The sequence below is a fragment of the Pleurodeles waltl genome, chromosome 7 (assembly GCF_031143425.1).
Source record: "Pleurodeles waltl isolate 20211129_DDA chromosome 7, aPleWal1.hap1.20221129, whole genome shotgun sequence".
Lineage (NCBI taxonomy): Eukaryota > Metazoa > Chordata > Amphibia > Caudata > Salamandridae > Pleurodeles > Pleurodeles waltl.
In genome coordinates this window covers 476381988-476400566 of record NC_090446.1, presented here as the reverse complement: position 1 = coordinate 476400566, position 18579 = coordinate 476381988, and the positions used below count along the sequence as shown (strand labels likewise).

General features: G+C 42.8%; 1 protein-coding gene across 8 annotated transcripts in view; it reads left to right on the top strand.

Moving 5' to 3' along the window:
* The window catches only part of TAOK2 (TAO kinase 2), an 873025-nt gene that overhangs the window by 282420 nt on the left and 572026 nt on the right, over positions 1-18579 (top strand). For all 8 annotated transcript variants that reach the window (XM_069244102.1, XM_069244103.1, XM_069244098.1 and 5 more), the window contains 2 exons: positions 7106-7207; positions 9902-9947. In XM_069244102.1, the coding sequence (XP_069100203.1) occupies positions 7106-7207; positions 9902-9947 (148 nt within the window). The remainder of the gene's footprint in view (positions 1-7105; positions 7208-9901; positions 9948-18579) is intronic.

Here is an 18579-nt window from a genome sequence, read left to right as displayed (position 1 = left end):
GGCGACCGAAAAGATTTAGATTCCGAAACATCCAGCCTCGGAACCGAAAACAGGTTCCAGAGGAACAGGGATTGTCCTCCCAGATGCAAGGACATAAGTTCGGAGAGGAACTTCAATCTGTTGAGCCAGACTACACCCAAAGAAGGCTCCACATTCAAAAAGACACAGGGAAGATAAGCACTCTTCCCCCAATTAAGATGAAAAGAAGACTTGCCTTTCAAGAAAAGGACAAGTAGCCACAGGCAAAGGTGGCAAGACAAACAACTCCACCACCATCTCCACCACCATCAATGCACACATCACCGGTAGCCACTCCACCACTGATGCAATCTCCGACTCATACTGCAATGAGTCAAGATGATCCTGATGCATGGGACCTTTTATGATGCTCCTGTATCAGATAACAGCCCAGACTGTTACCCTACAAGGCTGTCGCCACCTGAAGACAGTACATCCTACATGCAGGTGGTCTCAAGGGCAGCTGCGTTTCATAACGTCACCTTGCATTCAGAACCAATTGTGGATGACTTTTTATTTAATACACTCTCCTCCACTCATAGCCAATACCAAAGCTTACCTATGCTCCCAGGAATGCTAAAACATTCAAAACAAATATTTCTGGAGCCTGTTAAAGGCAGAGCCATAACTCCAAGGGTGGAAAAAAAGTACAAGCCACCACCAACAGACCCTGTTTATATTACGCAGCAATTAACACCAGATTCTGTGGTTGTTGGGGCAGCTCGCAAGAGAGCAAACTCTCATACCTCGGGAGATGCACCACCTCCAGACAAAGAGTCGCAAATTCCATGCTGCGGGTAAAAGAGTTGCAGCACAAGCAGCAAACCAATGGCGTATTGCCAATTCACAAGCACTTTTGGCAAGATACGATAGAGCTCATTGGGACGAAATGCAGCATTTCATAGAATACTTACCCAAAGAGTTCCAGAAAAGGGCACAACAAGTGGTAGAAGAAGGACAAAGTATCTCCAATAATCAGATACGGTCATCAATGGACGCAGCAGATTACAGCTGCAAGGACAGTAAATACTGCAATAACAATAAGGAGACACGCATGGTTGCGTACGTCAGGATTCAAGCCGGAAATACAACAAGCCGTGCTGAATATGCCCTTTAATGAACAGCAGTTGTTTGGGCCGGAAATCGACACTGCTATTGAAAAACTCAAAAAAGATACTGATACCGCAAAAGCCATGGGCGCACTCTACTCCCCACAAAGCAGAGGCACATTTCGCAAAACACCATTTAGGGGAGGGTTTCGAGGTCAACCTACAGAGGCCACAACCTCACAAGCAAGGCCCACTTATCAAAGCCAATACCAGCGGGGAAGTTTTCGGGGGCAATATAGAGGGGCACAATTCCAAAAAAATAGAGGGAAGTTCCAAAGCCCCAAAACCCCTCAAAACAAACAGTGACTTCCAAGTCACACATCCCCAACACATAACACCTGTGGGGGGAGACTAGGACAATTTTACAAACATTGGGAGTAGATAACAACAGACACTTGGGTACTGGCAATTATCCAGCATGGTTATTGCATAGAATTTCTCAAATTCCCTCCAAACGTGCCACCGAAAACACACAATATGTCAAAACAACATACAGATCTTCTAGGACTAGAAGTTCAGGCATTACTACTAAAAGAAGCAATAGAATTAGTACCAGAATACCAGAAAGGAACAGGAGTTTACTCTCTGTACTTTCTCATACCCAAAAAAGACAAGACTCTGAGACCTATATTAGATCTCCGAACATTAAATACCTACATCAAATCAGATCACTTTCACACGGTGACATTACAAGACGTAATCCCACTACTCAAACAACAAGACTACATGACAACACTAGACCTAAAGAATGCATATTTCCATATACCGATACATCCTTCACACAGAAAGTACTTAAGGTTTGTATTCCAAGGAACACATTACCAATTCAAGGTGTTGCCATTCGGAATAACAACTGCGCCAAGAGTTTTTACAAAGTGCCTAGCAGTCGTAGCTGCACATATAAGAAGGCAGCAAATACATGTGTTCCTGTACCTAGACGATTGGTTAATCAAAACCAACACTCTAGAAAGGTGTTCACAACACACAAAGTATGTCATAGAAACCCTACACAAACTAGGTTTCTCAATCAACTACACAAAGTCACACCTTCTGCGGTGTCAAACACAGCAATACTTAGGGGCAACAATCAACACAGCAAAAGGGATTGCCACTCCAAGTCCACAAAGGGTTCAGGCATTTCACAATGTAATACAGGCCATGTATCCAAATCAAAAAATACAAGTCAAAAAGGTGATGAAACTCCTAGGCATGATGTCCTCATGCATAGCCATTGTCCTAAACGCAAGGTTGCACATGCGGCCCTTACAACAGTGCCTAGCATCACAGTGGTCACAGGCACAGGGTCAAATTCTAGATCTGATGTTGGTAGACCGCCAAACATACACCTCGCTTCAATGGTGGAACAGTATAAATTTAAATCAAGGGCGGCCTTTCCAAGACCCAGTGCCACAATACGTAATAACAACAGATGCCTCTATGATAGGGTGGGGAGCACACCCTCAATCAATACAGCATCCAAGGACAATGGGACACTCACCAAAAACAGTTTCTCATAAATCACTTAGAACTATTGGCAGTATTTCTAGCGCTGAAAGCATTTCAACCCATAATAAGCTACTAACACATTCTTGTCAAAACAGACAACATGACAACAATGTATTACCTAAACAAACAGGGAGGCACACACTCAACACAGTTGTGTCTCCTGGCACAGAAAATATGGCATTGGGCGATTCACAACCAAATTCGCCTAATAGCACAATTTATTCCAGGAATTCAGAACCAGCTAGCGGACAATCTTTCTCGGGATCACCAACAGCTCCACGAATGGGAGATTCACCCCCAAATACTGAATACTTACTTCCAGAGTTGGGGAACACCACAAATAGATCTATTTGCAACAAAGGAAAACGCAAAATGCCAAAACTTCGCATCCAGGTACCCACAAGATCAGTCTCAGGGCAATGCGTTATGGATGAGTTGGTCAGGGATATTTGCTTACGCTTTTCCCCCTCTCCCACTCCTTCCATATCTAGTAAACAAGCTGAATCAAAACAAACTCAAACTCATACTAATAGCACCGACATGGGCAAGGCAACCTTGGTACACAACACTACTAGACCTCTCAGTAGTGCCTCATGTCAAACTACCAAACATACCAGATCTGTTAACGCAACACAAACAACAGATCAGACACCCAAATCCAGCATCGCTGAATCTAGCAACCTGGCTCCTAAAGTCCTAGAGTTCGGACATTTAGACCTTACACAGGAATGTATGGAGGTCATAAAACAAGATAGGAAACCTACCACTAGACATTGCTATGCAAATAAGTTGAAAAGATTTGTTTATTACTGCCACAATAATCAAATTCAACCCTTACACGCATCTGCCAAAGACATCGTAGGATACTTACTACATTTGCAAAAATCAAAGCTAGCTTTTTCTTCCATTAAAATACATCTTACAGCAATTTCAGCTTACCTGCAAATTACGCACTCAACTTCTCTATTTAGAATACCAGTCATAAAAGCATTTATGGAAGGTCTAAAGAGAATTATACCACCAAGAACACCACCAGTTCCTTCATGGAACCTCAACATTGTCTTAACACGACTCATGGGTCCACCTTTTGAGCCCATGCACTCTTGTGAAATGCAATACTTAACATGGAAAGTTGCATTTTTAATTGCCATCACATCTTTAAGAAGAGTAAGTGAGATTCAAGCATTTACCATACAAGAACCATTTATTCAGATACACAAGCATAAAGTAGTTCTACGAACAAATCCTACATTTTTACCAAAAGTCATATCACCGTTCCACTTAAATCAAACAGTAGAATTACCAGTGTTCTTCCCACAGCCAGACTCTGTAGCTGAAAGAGCACTACATACATTGGACATCAAAAGAGCGTTAATGTACTACATTGACAGAACAAAACTAATTCGCAAAACAATTATTTATTGCTTTCCAAAAACCTCATACAGGAAATCCAGTTTCTAAGCAAGCCATTGCTAGATGGATAGTTAAGTGCATTCAAACCTGTTATCTTAAAGCTAAAAGAGAACTGCCTATTACACCAAAGGCACACTCCACTAGAAAGAAAGGTGCTACCATGGCTTTTCTAGGAAATATTCCAATGACAGAAATATGTAAGGCAGCTACATGGTCTACGCCTCATACATTTACCAAACACTACTGTGTAGACGTGCTAACAACACAGCAAGCCACAGTAGGCCAAGCAGTACTACGAACATTGTTTCAGACAACTTCAACTCCTACAGGCTGAACCACCGGTTTTGGGGAGATAACTGCTTACTAGTCTATGCACAGCATGTGTATCTGCAGCTACACATGCCACCGAACGGAAAATGCCACTTACCCAGTGTACATCTGTTCGTGGCATTAGTCGCTGCAGACTCACATGCGCCCACCCGCCTCCCTGGGAGCCTGTAGCCGTTTAGAAGTTGATCTTGAACATCTGTATATTTGTAAATATATATATTACTTTAAACTACATTATGTACATACGTATTCACTCCATTGCATGGGCACTATTACTAGCATATACAATTCTTACCTCACCCTCTGCGGGGGAAAACAATCTAAGATGGAGTCGACGCCCATGCGCAATGGAGCCGAAATGGGAGGAGTCCCACGATCTCGTGACTCGAAAAGACTTCTTCGAAGAAAAACAACTTGTAACACTCCGAGCCCAACACCAGATGGCGGGATGTGCACAGCATGTGAATCTGCAGCGACTAATGCCACGAACAGATGTACACTGGGTAAGTGACATTTTCCAAATATATATATATATATATATATATATATATATATATATATATATATATATATATATATATATCCCCCCCCCCCCCCCCAAAAAAAAACCACCACTGAGTAATCCACTATGAATAAACAGGGATATTTGCCTACTCACCCCCCTTCCCCCCTACTACTTCCGTTCATGATTTGCAGGCTTCGACAAACATTCCTCATTCTCTCCTTAGTAGCCTCAATCTGTACCCTGAAATCCTAAAGGTAGGGTATCTCAGTCTGCCTTCAGAATGTATGGCTGTCCTTAAGGAGGCACAGAGACCCACAACCAGAGCACGATAGAGTGGAAAATAGAAGACGTATGTGCACTAATGTCTTTTTAGATCTATTACCCCACATCAAGCGCCAGTCAAGGACATTGTCTGCTATCCGGTTGACCTTCAGAAACCAAGCCTTGCATACACCTCCATTAGGCTTCACTTGGCGGCAATTGCCTCCCTTTTCAGAGTCCCTGTCCTCAAAGGATTTATGGAGGGACTCCAACGGATTATCCCACGAAGGGTGCCTCTGGCCCCTATGTGGAACCTTAATATTGTTCTAAGCAGATTTGTGCACCTCCCTTTGACCCACTTCATTTGTGTTCATTACACCTTATGTCTTGGAAAGTAGCTTTCCTATTAGTTTCCACTTCCCTTAGACGTGTCCGTGAGCTACAAGCTCATACCTTAGAAGAACCTTTCTTCCAAGTCCATGCAAACAGGGTAGTCCTCAGGACAAACCCCAGGTTCCTTCCTAAGGGGGAGGGGGATCCCAAGCTTCCACATGAATAAAACCATAGCACTACCTGTGTTTTTCTCACAACCAGAGTCTGAAGTGGAACAAGCTCTTCATACTTAAGAGCACTCATGTATTACATTGGTATTACTAAGCCTTTCTGAAAGACAGAGCAAATGTTTGTTTCATAAAGGCTGTGCTCTCTAAATCTAGTATTCCATGCTGGGTTAATTGTACACCAGCGTGCTATACCGAATCTAAAATACCTTTTCTTGTCCCTACCAGACCTCAATTAATGTGGAAAAAATAAAAAATAATAAAAAAAATAATTATAAGACTACATTTCAAAAAAAGCTTCTGTGATTTTCCTACGTATGTAGTGGACACCTGCAAGCAGTTTCCTGGTTCACCCCCACGCTTTCACTATACATTACTGTGTGGATGTTTTAGCTCATCAACAAGCTAGAGTAGGCCAGGCTGTGTTACATACACTTTTCTAGTTTTCGGCACCACCCTAGGGCCAGCCACAGCATACGGGAGGAATGCTTCACGGTCTGTGCATAGCATGTGTATCTACGGTTACACATGCCACAAACAGAAAATGTTGCCTTGTAAATCTCAGTTCATGGCATGTAGATTCACGTGCCCATCCTTTTTCCCAGGCACCCATGGGTGTTGCAGTCGCCTTGCTACTTTCTACATTCCTTATCCTCTGTCATATTTCCTGTATCCATATGCTCCATCTACATCCTCTACTTCTGGGTGGGAAAAAACATTCCAGCAATGGAGCTGATGCCCATGCGCACTACCATTCATGTGGAGTCACTATACCGTGTGACTCGAGAGATTACTATGAAGGAAAACAAATTGCACATGTCCCAGCCCAACACTAGATGGCGAGATTTTGCGCAGCATGTGAACCTTCAGCACTACAAGCCACAGATGTTTACACGATAAGTAATATTTTCTTTCTGGTTGTTCAAACTTTTCTAACACATCAGAGCATACTGGCCCTTTGAGTTATCAGTTTATTTTACTTTTTGCCAAACCTGACTCGCATTCAACAAAATCCGTAAATGCAATTCCTTTCTACTGCACAAAGTTGAATTATATTATCTTTGCTTGTTATTTTTTGTTTTGTTGTAAAATGTTTGTACATTAATCTAAAACCTAGACACTTTTAGACTGCAGGACGCTGAAGTATGTAATTTATTTTTAAACATATGACTGGGAATGATAATTTCAAATTAGAGCACTTCTGCTTTGGTGTAGCGTAGAATTGGGGCAACAGTACTTGTTCACAAGCTTATCTCTGTGACCAGATTGGTTACAAAAGAGTCTGTCTCATTCCATCCTTCACAAATAATCCTTCTCATTATTACCAAGATCTATCTCCTACCAAAGACTTTTGCCATTGTACTTCATAGTTGTGTCAACTTTCATGCTATTTTCCTGTACAGAAATGGCAAGACATCATAAAAGAGGTGAAGTTTCTGCAAAAGCTCCGGCATCCTAACACCATAGAGTACAAAGGCTGCTACCTGCGGGAACATACGGCTTGGGTAAGTAGAGGTGGCGTTTTATAGTTAGCTATGTGGGTGTTGGCTCAGGAGGGAAAGCATTTTGCTTGATGGGCCTGTGATGCATTTATGTGCATGTTCGCTGCAAAAGCTGTTCTGATCCCATAGCTCAACAACATGAATAACTGTGTAGAGACAGATATGTGCTGCAGATAACATGGGTGGGAGAGTCACCCACCCTGGGGTCAAGAGGAGAGCCACTTTTCCAGCTTTGAATGTACTTTGTTAGATGCATCTAAAGTTTAACAATGTAGTATCAATTGGCAAATGCCTTTCACGGTGTTTGATGTGGACATCCAAACCTCCCTGCATGTGTTATTACTCAGATTTTTTGCACGTCTCGGGAATCTCTGTCCTTTTAGACATAAGTGTAGTATAAGCATTCTACCTTTTTCCCCAGCCTTGAAAGATCGGATAACTCTGGAAGACTCTACATCTCTTAGTCTCCACAATACCTGACTGATATCTGTCTGGAAGCTTCTGCTGTTGTTAACATCCCCTTTGTTTTAGGCTTGGTATGTGCCATGGGCAAATATGTTAAAGAAATGCTTCACCCTTATTTTTGTTTTCTTGAGCAAGGTCAATTTAAAGAAAAACTGACACTTATAGCCCCAGCTTTTCTTGTTTGATATGCAAACAACCATGCATAAAGCACTTTACGACAGTCAAATTGAGAAAGTAAAACTTGCACCCGAGCTAACTCTGTACTGCTTTTTGATTGCCCTTATCTTATACAGTGTAAGGAGGAAACTTCTGCTTTCAAAGCAGGGGCTCGGGCTTCTAGGTGAAAGGAGGGTTTTGTGTATATTGCGTCACTACCTCTCCAGCATTTTAATTTTCCATAGATTGCCATGCTGTGATGAAACATTACCTTGGCTCTCAACCTTTCTTCTTATAATGTGAAACTGTCAAATATAGATTGTTAGACCACTCTTACACTTCTGTAACATTTTCCTACATGGGGCTAAAATGTGACGAGAACTTGACAAAAGGTTCCAGGTATAAGAATGGAGGTGTAGAAATCCTCCATAAATGATTGTGTAAGTAGTGATACTTCAGACTATCATTGGCTACATACTGATGTTTCAAATATATGCACATTTTCAGGGCCACAAATGATCTCTTTGAGATTAAGGTTATCCTGCACAGAATCTGTTGTATGTAGGATCAACATAGAATTGGAACAAGGTTTTATTGTGGGTGGACCCACTTTCTACCTGGTTTGAGCCGTTACTGAAACATAACAGTAACAAATTTAGGAGAATCAGCTGTTTTGGAATAAACGGTAGTGGCTTGCTGGTGTGGGAAGAAGGTGGAGGATTAAAAAACTAACAGCAAGTGTTGCTTTTTCCAACTTAAGTTTTGGACCAGCATCTTATGAGCAAATCTCCCTGACATGTGCCCTCATACCATAGATAGGGCTATGAAAGAGGAAATCTGCACATGTGAAGATGGGTGGGTCCCTCCATCGTTGGAGTCTCCGCTTCATGGTAGAGAGCCAAGCTACCCGTAAATCCATGGTGCCAGCCAGCATGAGACTCTGAAAAGTCACTTCTAAGTTCCACCATTTTCTTTTTTTTTTAACAAGTCTTTTCCCAGTCCCAACATTTCTGTACAGATTGTTAGACAAATATTAACATGGACTTCACACTCCTTTATGTCACCCATTCCCAACTGTTTTTAAAAACCATGAGATAGTCTTTCCCTCCAACTTCGTGCCCCTTGCCTCTCTCTGTGTAGTGGGCCATCTGCTCTTCTCTACTGATCATCAAAGGTAGGGAAGTCTGGACCTAGTGCACACAGTCCCTGCAGATACATCTTGGAGCTTATTTATATTATTTACGATGGCTTACTGAATCCACTGCATGCCTGTAGCTCAAACTCATGGTAATTCTTGCGGAGCACACCAGACCATTTACTCTTGCCTCTAACTAGGGCATTTCTTTGAGTCTCACTCGTGCCACTCCTGAATTGATCAAACAGAACATGTATTCTGGCTGGTTGTAACAAGTGCATGTCATGTGCTGATCCCCAGCCACTTGTGAATGGAATCTATCGAGCATTCATCCTAGCTGCCTGTTAGTGTCAGGGTTGCTCTTTTGAGGTGCATGGTTAGCATCTGGAAAGCACAATACTGTGGCGTCACTCCTCTTGAGCATTCCTGATGGTTGGTACTCAGAATACCTACATGGAGTGCTGGCATGTTTTTACAGTGCATGCTTGTGGGTCGTTCAACAGCTCTCCTGGGGGAATAGATAATTTGCCATAACTCCTTTATCCAGTGCATGCCTCTGGCTGCTACTCTGTCGCTTGTCTATGTATTACTTAACAATAGGCTTTCAGGTGTAAGAATGAATTATGTAAATTGTGTTCTTCCTGTTACTTCTCCTACCATCAACACATTCTTTGGCACAGCTACTTAAGACAAGATAAGAACATCGTTCTGGTCACTGTCAAAAAGCACAAAAAAAGTTACCTCGTAGCCAACGTTTAACTAAGAATTCTGCCCATTATTAAGCATGCTACCCGTTCAGTAGTGTTTCATCACCTCATTAATGGTAATAGTCTGTGTAAATGCAATTACAGTAAAGTGGTCTTGTGGTTATCTGCCTGTAAAGTTTAATTTAAAACATTACTCATGCCTGATATGTTGTTCTCTTTTTCCATGAATCTCAGTTGGCCATGGAGTACTGTCTGGGATCTGCCTCTGACCTCCTGGAGGGTGAGTATAAGCTCTGACAGTCATTTTGAGGTTAAAGTATTGTAGTGTTATTGTAGCTTAGCTATACACTTGCCAATGCTGACGGTCTATGATCCCTCTTTTTTTGGAGATGCCTTGCCTGGCAACAGAGAATTAGATTTTGCTGTTGGGTATAACGAAGGGTTTCAGGTGGGTTGTGCTAACCATTTTATTTTGGTTGGGTTGAATGCTGTCCACATTTGAATGATGTTTTACTAGTCAATGCCAATATGAAGACCTAGTTAGTTGCCTGTACCTGGTGTTCACTGATTTTTCCCCAGCGGATTGGAGAATGCACTTTGAAGAGTGGCTTTATAATCTGTAAACTCTTAAATGTACTTTACTTTATGTTCGACACTTGCATTTACACTGTTAGGATCTGAGTCTTTGCCCCTTCAGTGTAAGAGGTGAGAGCAATGGGTGCACAGTTCTCAGTGACCTCTTGAGGGCCCTGTTGGATTTAACTTTTATAGCCATCTTTCTGTCATCTTTCCGTTTTGAATCTTCTAAATCATTGGCTCCTAGTAATCAGACACCAGAATAGGTCTCCTTATGTTGAGTTGGTAAGCGCAATTGGGTACAATTTACATAGTCACAGTAAACGAGCAGGTGGATTAGTTCTGAAAGTGAGCCTTGGAGACTGTAAATCTCAAGAAAACACTAGACTCTCCAATTTTGTCGTGGACTTCACCTGGCCCTTTTAGGTATTAACATATACAACTTTTTATTTTGCAGCTTTTGAGCCCTGCCCATTACTACCCAGAAATGTATTTAAGATATGCAAGGCTTGTGAGAAAACGATTTGTATGAATGACCGACATCAAAGTGCTTGTATTGCCTACATCTCAGTCACAAGCTTGAGAATTGTTATATGTGTAAAGCTTTTTGAACCAAAACTTTAAACGACCTAGGTATAAGATAGGTGTTGGCTATTTTGGAAGAGAAGATAGGTGCTACCTTTCTGAATTCCAAGGTAAGCCCACTAGGTCCCCTACAGAGAAGTCTGGACACAAGACAAGCAGATGCCAGGGCCCTCTGATCCTGGCAGTAAGGGCCAGACCCTTGATCAGCCTCTGACCTCTGATCCTGAGCAGAGTAAGGATGAGGTGTCTTAGAAGCGGCCACAGAAGATAAGAGTACTCCCTATTGAGCATGAAGTGCCTTTGAAGATTTATAAGATTACCTCAGAATCAGGCCACAGTTTGTCAACAAGGAGGTCTTCAGTGATAATAAATACCTGGAAGAGGAAAGAAGAGCAACTCTTTGAGACAAATTAAATACCCAGCGTGTAGATTCCGTGGAAGAGTATGAGGAAGCAAAGGGTTCAGAGCAACCTAGACTGGTGCAGCTCAAGTTCAGACAACAACACTCACAACCGCCATCGCAGCAAATGGTGCAAGTGCCTATGGAGATGTTTAAACTTTTGTAGGACATAGAACTGTCCAAAGACTACTGCTTTCCTTTCAGTCGCAGTCTCAACCTAAAGCTGTGTCCACTCCATAGCTCCATTGAAACCACAGTCCAAGCAAGCACATGTACCAGAACTATCCCCGCAAACTGACTTCTCCGAAAATGGTGCAGAGCAATGGAGGAGCTGATGGCACCGAAGAGTCATGAAGACGCCAAGCCACATGACTATGATGAACACTTTTACTGACAACAATGTGAAGATACATCTGCATGAGACCAGCCTGGCTTTCTGAGTAACAACATATGGTTCATTAATTGAGAAGACTTCTGAACCCCACAGTTCCCCTACTTATTTTCTTGAAGTCTTGTTTTCTTTTTGATTCTATAGAAAAATCACACAAGCAGTTCCCATCTTGGACCATCTCAAGGAAGAGGACTTTTTACTGATTTTAAAATCCTGTGAAGGCTGTTGGGACCCTCTCAAGAATAGAAAAGCAATAAAATGCTACATCTACAACCCTGGCATGTATCTTAAATCATGACAAAAGTGATTCACTGTTACCAGCAGCAGCTGAATCAAGGTTTAGGAACCTATGAGCTCCCATTAATACGGAAGGTAGAAAGAGGGAGTCGGTGTGCAAGGTGGTAAACATCCTTGCAGCAGATGAGGTTAATACAGCTAACTCATTGGCTATAGTCACCAGATTTTACCTACTGCTTTGGAGTGACTTGGTGCCTTTCCTGGAGAAGTTTGCTGACAAGGACTAGACAAATGAAGAGCTTTATTAAAAGGTGGAGAGCAAGCTTCAGATAGATGCTGCAATGAATGCTGTGTGCTGCGTTTTTAGGCAGACTGGAAATGTTACAGCCATGAGGAGATATGTGGGAGGTTTAATTACCAATTATTATATGGTGTGCTTGTGCAATCTCGCTGTACTACACTTAAGAATCCTTTTAGGACCAATTGATTTTGTTTGTTAAACCCTCCAACTCATCCTTGGGTAGCTGTGACACTGAGCAGTAAGGTTTACACAAAGGTAAAGGTATAAAGCATTTAAACAGCACCAAAAGAATTGAAGAAGAAATACACAAGCCACTCTAGAAATATGACAGCAATTTACAAAAATAGTCTGTTATTTTATGCATTTTAGACTCCAAAACAACAAAGATCATCTGGAGGTTTTCTGGAGCAATAGATTTTACAAGGTACAATAAATATGCACTGTTTACCATGAACAAGCATTGGCAAATTAATCGAATTTGACACTTACATTTTTTTAAGCAAAAACATTTGGGTAGTTGTATTGCAGTCGGTTAGAGGTACTTTGAACGACCAACTCCAGCAGGGAGCCAGTCAGGGGGACCAGCACGGTCTACAGAAACAGTTACCTCAAAGGTAGAAGCAGTCTTCAGTGTGTTCAGGAACTTTTATCCTTTGCAGTAGGTTTATATGGAAGTGTTCCTGATGCAAGGGGTACAGGATGCTGTAGATGCTCAAGGATGCTGTACATGTAATGGGGTCGACGGGGTCTGCCTGGGGTTACTCCTCAGTTTATAGGCTTGGTGAGGCAGTCCCAGCCACAAGGGTCAATGCCCCTCAAAGTCCTCTCGACCCTGGCAGAAGTGTAATAGCCACTGATCTGTCAGTCACCTCGTATTGTGGTTACAGCATAATCCTTCCTTGGACAATAACTTGCCTTCTGCAATTCTAAGCTGCACTCCACCACGAACTTTGATGCAACTTTGAGCATTTGGTACTAGTCTATGGTGTTGCACAGCAATGAGAAATGGCAGGTTGAAGACTTGGGCCACCTGCTCGCCCCAACAAACTTCTTCAGCTGTTATTCCCCTGTGCTGCAAACACATGTTCAGCCAATTGACTGTTGGAGTTTCTGGCTTCGGCTGGGCTCCAGAGACCACTTTTCCACAAGCAGGACCCACAGGCACATTCCTCCTTTGCTAGCCACTAGGTTCAGCAGGTGCAGTCCATGCTGGTGTAGCCTATCTTTGCTGGTCCCATAGTACAGCAGGGCAGTCCATTTGGTCCTTCTTACAATCCAGATGAGATCTGATTTCTGGGAGCCAGGGGTGCCCTGTTTATGCTTCGAAAAAGCTCTTGGGGTAGGATGTGGCTGGTAGCCAATGGGCTGCCAGGTTCCCTCCCTCCTGATGACCACTTCCTGTGAATTATGGCATCTCCCTATCCCAAGATGCACCATTCGTCTCACTTATGACATGGTAGAACATCTCTTTTGGCATCCAGAGGTTCCTAGCCCAACCCAGAGGTGTGGCTAAACTCCCCTGGAAAACCGGTTTGGCAACTGGTTTTCCCTTCCCTATCCCTAGTGTCAGCCTGTCTAGCTAGACAGTGGGCCAGCCCCTCTCCCAAGTGTTACACATTTTCCTTTCAAAGGCACCTTCTCCTTTGAACCTTGCCTTTCGGGCCTACACCCATTTGGTCCCTGCAGGAGGGAGATAACACCTCTTTACAGTGCAGGCTTCTATTGTCTCCTTTTCTGGAGCTGTTAGCGCATCTCTCCAGGAGTGCAGAAAGCTGTATTGTGGAAAAGGGTCCTTATGCAACCATTAAAGGCATAGGAGATTAAAGTCAACAAAGTGGCAACATTGGGAACGTTCTGCATTGCCACATGTTAAGTTAAATTAAATTTGACTTGAAAATAAAATTGGGGTTTGTGTGATGAGTTGTTTTAAACTTTGGTTGCATCGTTAGGAATTTGGACAACTGATTGGTCACCCTGTAACCCTCTACTCATCAATTTGGCGACCAAGGCTTTCCACAGTAAAAATGAAAGTTTTTCGTTTCTACTACCAGAACATATAAAATACATGTTCTACCCGTGAAATATGCTGAACCCTGCCTTAGGGCTCGTTAGGCCTGCCATAGGGGTGACTTTCACATATTGCAGAGGGAAGTTTGGCTTTGCCATTGCTTTAAATGGTAAAGTTAGGCGGTTAGGTTAAAACTGCTTTCCACTCTGCCTTGCTGGACTGGGAGGTTTGTTTTACTTGTGTCACACCCAGGTTAGCACAACCAGTGCTGCAATCCGTGGGGTGGTCTTCTAACTTACATGCCCTGTGTAGCATATGCTAGGGAGTTGTAGGCAAGTTAGTCTATGCCAGTTGGGTATAGCCACTGCAGTATACACATTTTGGGGTCAGGGCACTGAGGTCTGTTTTCCAGTTCTCCATGCACTCTGTCTAAAAACCAGCAGCTTCAGTCCAAAAACTTGAGGGCGACCGTACAAAAAGAGGCATTCCCTTACAGCCAACAAAAAAAGCAACAAAACTTTGCAGCCAATCTGAATGGCTGTCCAGTGCTGAAGTGGGAAACAATCCTCTAAGCTTCATTCAAAAGGAGGTAGAGCCTGACTTTCCCAGCAGCACCTGCACTCCAGTTCACCTTACATTGGGAGGCAGGATTCAATATTTTCTGAAAACTGACAGAAGATAACAAACAAATGGGTTTTAGCCATTGGCAAGCATTGTCCTACTGTGGAAGCGAATTAGTTCCTCCAAACACTTAAGAGGATCCTCATCAACAGTATTAAGCCATTAATAATCCTGCTTATGTATACCCTGTGGTGCTCACCCCTGTGTGGTTAGTTAGAGCAGACTTTCCATAAGAAGAGTTTTTTTTTGTTGGTTTGGCTGATACATTTGGCAACTTTTGACATCTTAACGAAACTGTCCAAAAACATCTTAATGCCCCTCAGCTACTTTCTGGCTGGAAAGTTTCAGGGTGATTGGTTAAGTGGTGTCAAAGTAAAAGGGAAGGTCCAAGTGCACATTTTCCCTTATGCATTTTCATGTAGGAATTTTAGACAGTGACAGAGAAAACGGCTAAACAGAATTACACCACATTTGGCAGTAAGTTAGAGCTTTACTCAGTGTGTTTTTTGTGATTTGATTTACAACTGTTCATCTGTTTTGAAAAATTAAGTAACATATATTAGTAATATATTGATATTTGGTACCAAACATTTTTAAAGAGAACGTTTTTATTGGCAGAGGGAGTTTTTTCACTCCCTGTCTGCCATCTCGGTATATTGAGACTGGAGCGGTCCTGCATTGCAGAGTGATGCAATGTCCCCTTGTCCTCAAACTACTAAAAAAAAATGTAAGCGGGCAGAATAGGGGTAGACTGACCCCCCTTACATTTTATGAGGTTGTACCAGAGGGTTCATTGAAAACATTGCCCTCCTAGGATTTAAATTTAAAAAAACAAAAAAATGGAAAAAACTGCTGGACCGTCCCATGGGAGTCAGGTTTGACACCATTGGGATCCTGTCAGAAGCTTTCAAGAGCACATGGGGGTTGGGTAAGTACTGCAGGACTGTTAAAAAGAGTTTAAAAAACAAAACAACAAAGCTGCAGTAGATGGTTAAGCCCATACTAAGCATGCTCTTCGATTGTACAGAAGTATTTACAGCGAGCAAGCTCCCTCCAGAAACTCAGGCCCCATTATCATGCAGTGCACCTCCCATGCACACCCTTTGCCTTTTACAGGAGTAATTGTGGAGAGCACATTCCCTACACTGCCAAGCCCCTACTACTACGCACAGCCATTGCCTTGTATATAGCTCTTTCCAAAGAGGCTGTTCCCTCCAGACATCCAAGCCCCATTACAGGTCAAAGTCTTACTACACATAGCCTTCGTTCTTTGCACAGCTGTTTATGGGTAGCCCTCTCCGTCCAGACAACCAAGGCTCATTCGGTGGCCAAGCCCCTACTACACACAGCCTTATTGTGGAATATCTACAAAGAAAAGTTGTACACTTTCAGTTTACTGGCATGTTTCATGCAGCTTTACACCCATGTAGACACACTTGAGCTATAGTGCATCAGTGCCTTTATTTAGTTGAGGATGGTTTGGTGCAGAGAGGTCCCTTTCTGCACACAATCTGTCCTTTAAGGCTATTTCCTCTATGTAGGTATACTGTAGAATGTAGCACACCCGTAAATAGGAAATAACTAAGAGAAAAATAATTTTTGTTCCTTGTTGGGCTAACCTGAGGGAGGTGCAGGATTTTGGAGCAAATTCATCTTTACAAGTAATTATGTGATGAACTTTCATCAAAGTCATTGTGGGTGCATGGAAATGGCCACACCACACCCAAGGAACACTCCCTTGATGCAAAGTAATGCAAGGCATCACATTGCACAATATAGAATTCCTTTTGGTTATAAACCTATACAAATAATGATTTCTGTTTGTTTATAAATACTGACCGAAATTTTCTGCAGGGTCTGCATTAAAAAAAGTAAAACAAAACTGAAACAAAATCTTCGTAAATATGATTGAAATCTATTGTGATATGTCTTTGGGTTTTAATTACACTCAAAACTATAGGCTTACCTTTTATTATTATGTAAAGACTTCTGCAGCAGACTACTGTTACATAGTAAGATGAAGAGGCACAACCTGGACATTACACTTTTTGTCTTCATACTAGGACAGGCAGCTCTAAAAAAAAATATTGGGGGGAACGTTTTTTAACTTTTTATAGTTCAGATCATTTTATTGAATTTCAACACAGAACAGAGCACAGCAAACATCCCGTAGGCCAGTGAGGAAACAAGGGATGGGGAGAGGATGTAGGGGTGGGAGATGCAGGGGTTAGCAACTTAGGAACGTTTGATATCACCAAAAGTCTGGGAAGAAAGTTAGTGCCATCAGTAGCTTTCTCCATCACCGTGTGCTGTCTCCGAGCAGATGGCCGCCACTGTTGGTCAGAGCGCTCTGAGGTGTAGTATTCCTAAATAGATGGGACATGCGAGTTCTCAGAATTTGTCTGCCAAATATTGGATACATGGTGCCCAGGTTTTGTCGAACAGTGGGCGTCTGCTTTCAAGAGAGGCCATTAATTTCTTCATGGCCACTAGATCCCATAGTTTGTGAAGCCATTTGAGGTAGGCTGGAACGTTGTAATTGCCCCCGTGGGCCAAGAGGACTTGTTTGACCGCACAGAGGGTCAGTGTAATGGCCTTTTTTAAGGGAGTGTAGGGGGGTATGTCAAAATATTGGGTAGACCCAATAGGATGTAACTGGGAAAGCGCAGGAGATCGGTGTCGAAGATCTTGTCTATAGCCTGGAGAATTACTTCCCAGTTGTTTGTTTGGGGCCCTGCCAAGAGAGATGAGCGTTCAGTCTTGCCACAGTTATGCTAGCATTTATCAGCGGCACCGGCCCTCCACTGTGCTGCCCTAGCAGGAGTGTAATACCAATAGTGAATGATTTTAAGTAGAGTCTCTGTACCAGAGGTGCTTTTGGCAGAGATACCTGCTCGCCCAAGGATAAAAGTGACCATTATTTATCTGTGAAAGAGCATTCCATCTCAGAGTCCCCTCTTTTGCACTGGTGATTTGGATGGGGTGGAGGCCTTGTTGAGGAAGTCATAAATGTTGGACAGGAGCTTCTTATCAGAGCAGATAATGATCCATTTATCAGAGGGTGCCAGCTGCCAACCAGCGTGAGGGCGTACACCTGGGTCCGAAGCCCAGTGTACAGTAGTTGATTTCCATCCATTTCTTGCGGTTTGAGAGGCCATAGGAAATTTGTAACTGGGTGAACGTTTGGAGAGCTGAATGGTCAAATCGATAGCCCACCTGTTTACCTACTGCCAAGCCTGATACTCCCTACCCCCTTGGGCTGGTGGGAAAGCAGTATTGCCCAGAATTGGAGTGAGCAAAGACAGGTAGGTAGAGAAGAGATTCTTCATGATCACCAAGTCCCAGGCTGCAACTGTGGCTCTCACTACTGGAGATATGTACACTCTCAGCAGCCTGTGCTTTTTGTGAAGCTACGGTATTTTCCATATATGGATTCTGGCTACCACCTGATCTGTGAAACATCACTGTTTCTCTTTGAGTGGTCTCATCCATTCCACCATGTACCTCAACTTTGCTGCTGTGAAGGCGAGGGGTCCAAAGTCGCTCTCAGTCATTGTCAAATACGCTCTGTTTTTTGGCATCCATGGCTTCTTGCCTTTCCAGATCAAACTGTCAATTAGATGTTGTAGTCTGGCCAGGGCTTTAGTGTGTGGCTGCAGAGGCAGCATCTGCATCACTTACGGTATTCGTGGAAGGAAGATTATTTTTACTACTGTTACTTTCCCCAACTGAGGTAGACCACTGGACCGACATGTCTGGAGCTCGGTCCAAGCTTTGGCAAGGAGATCTGAAT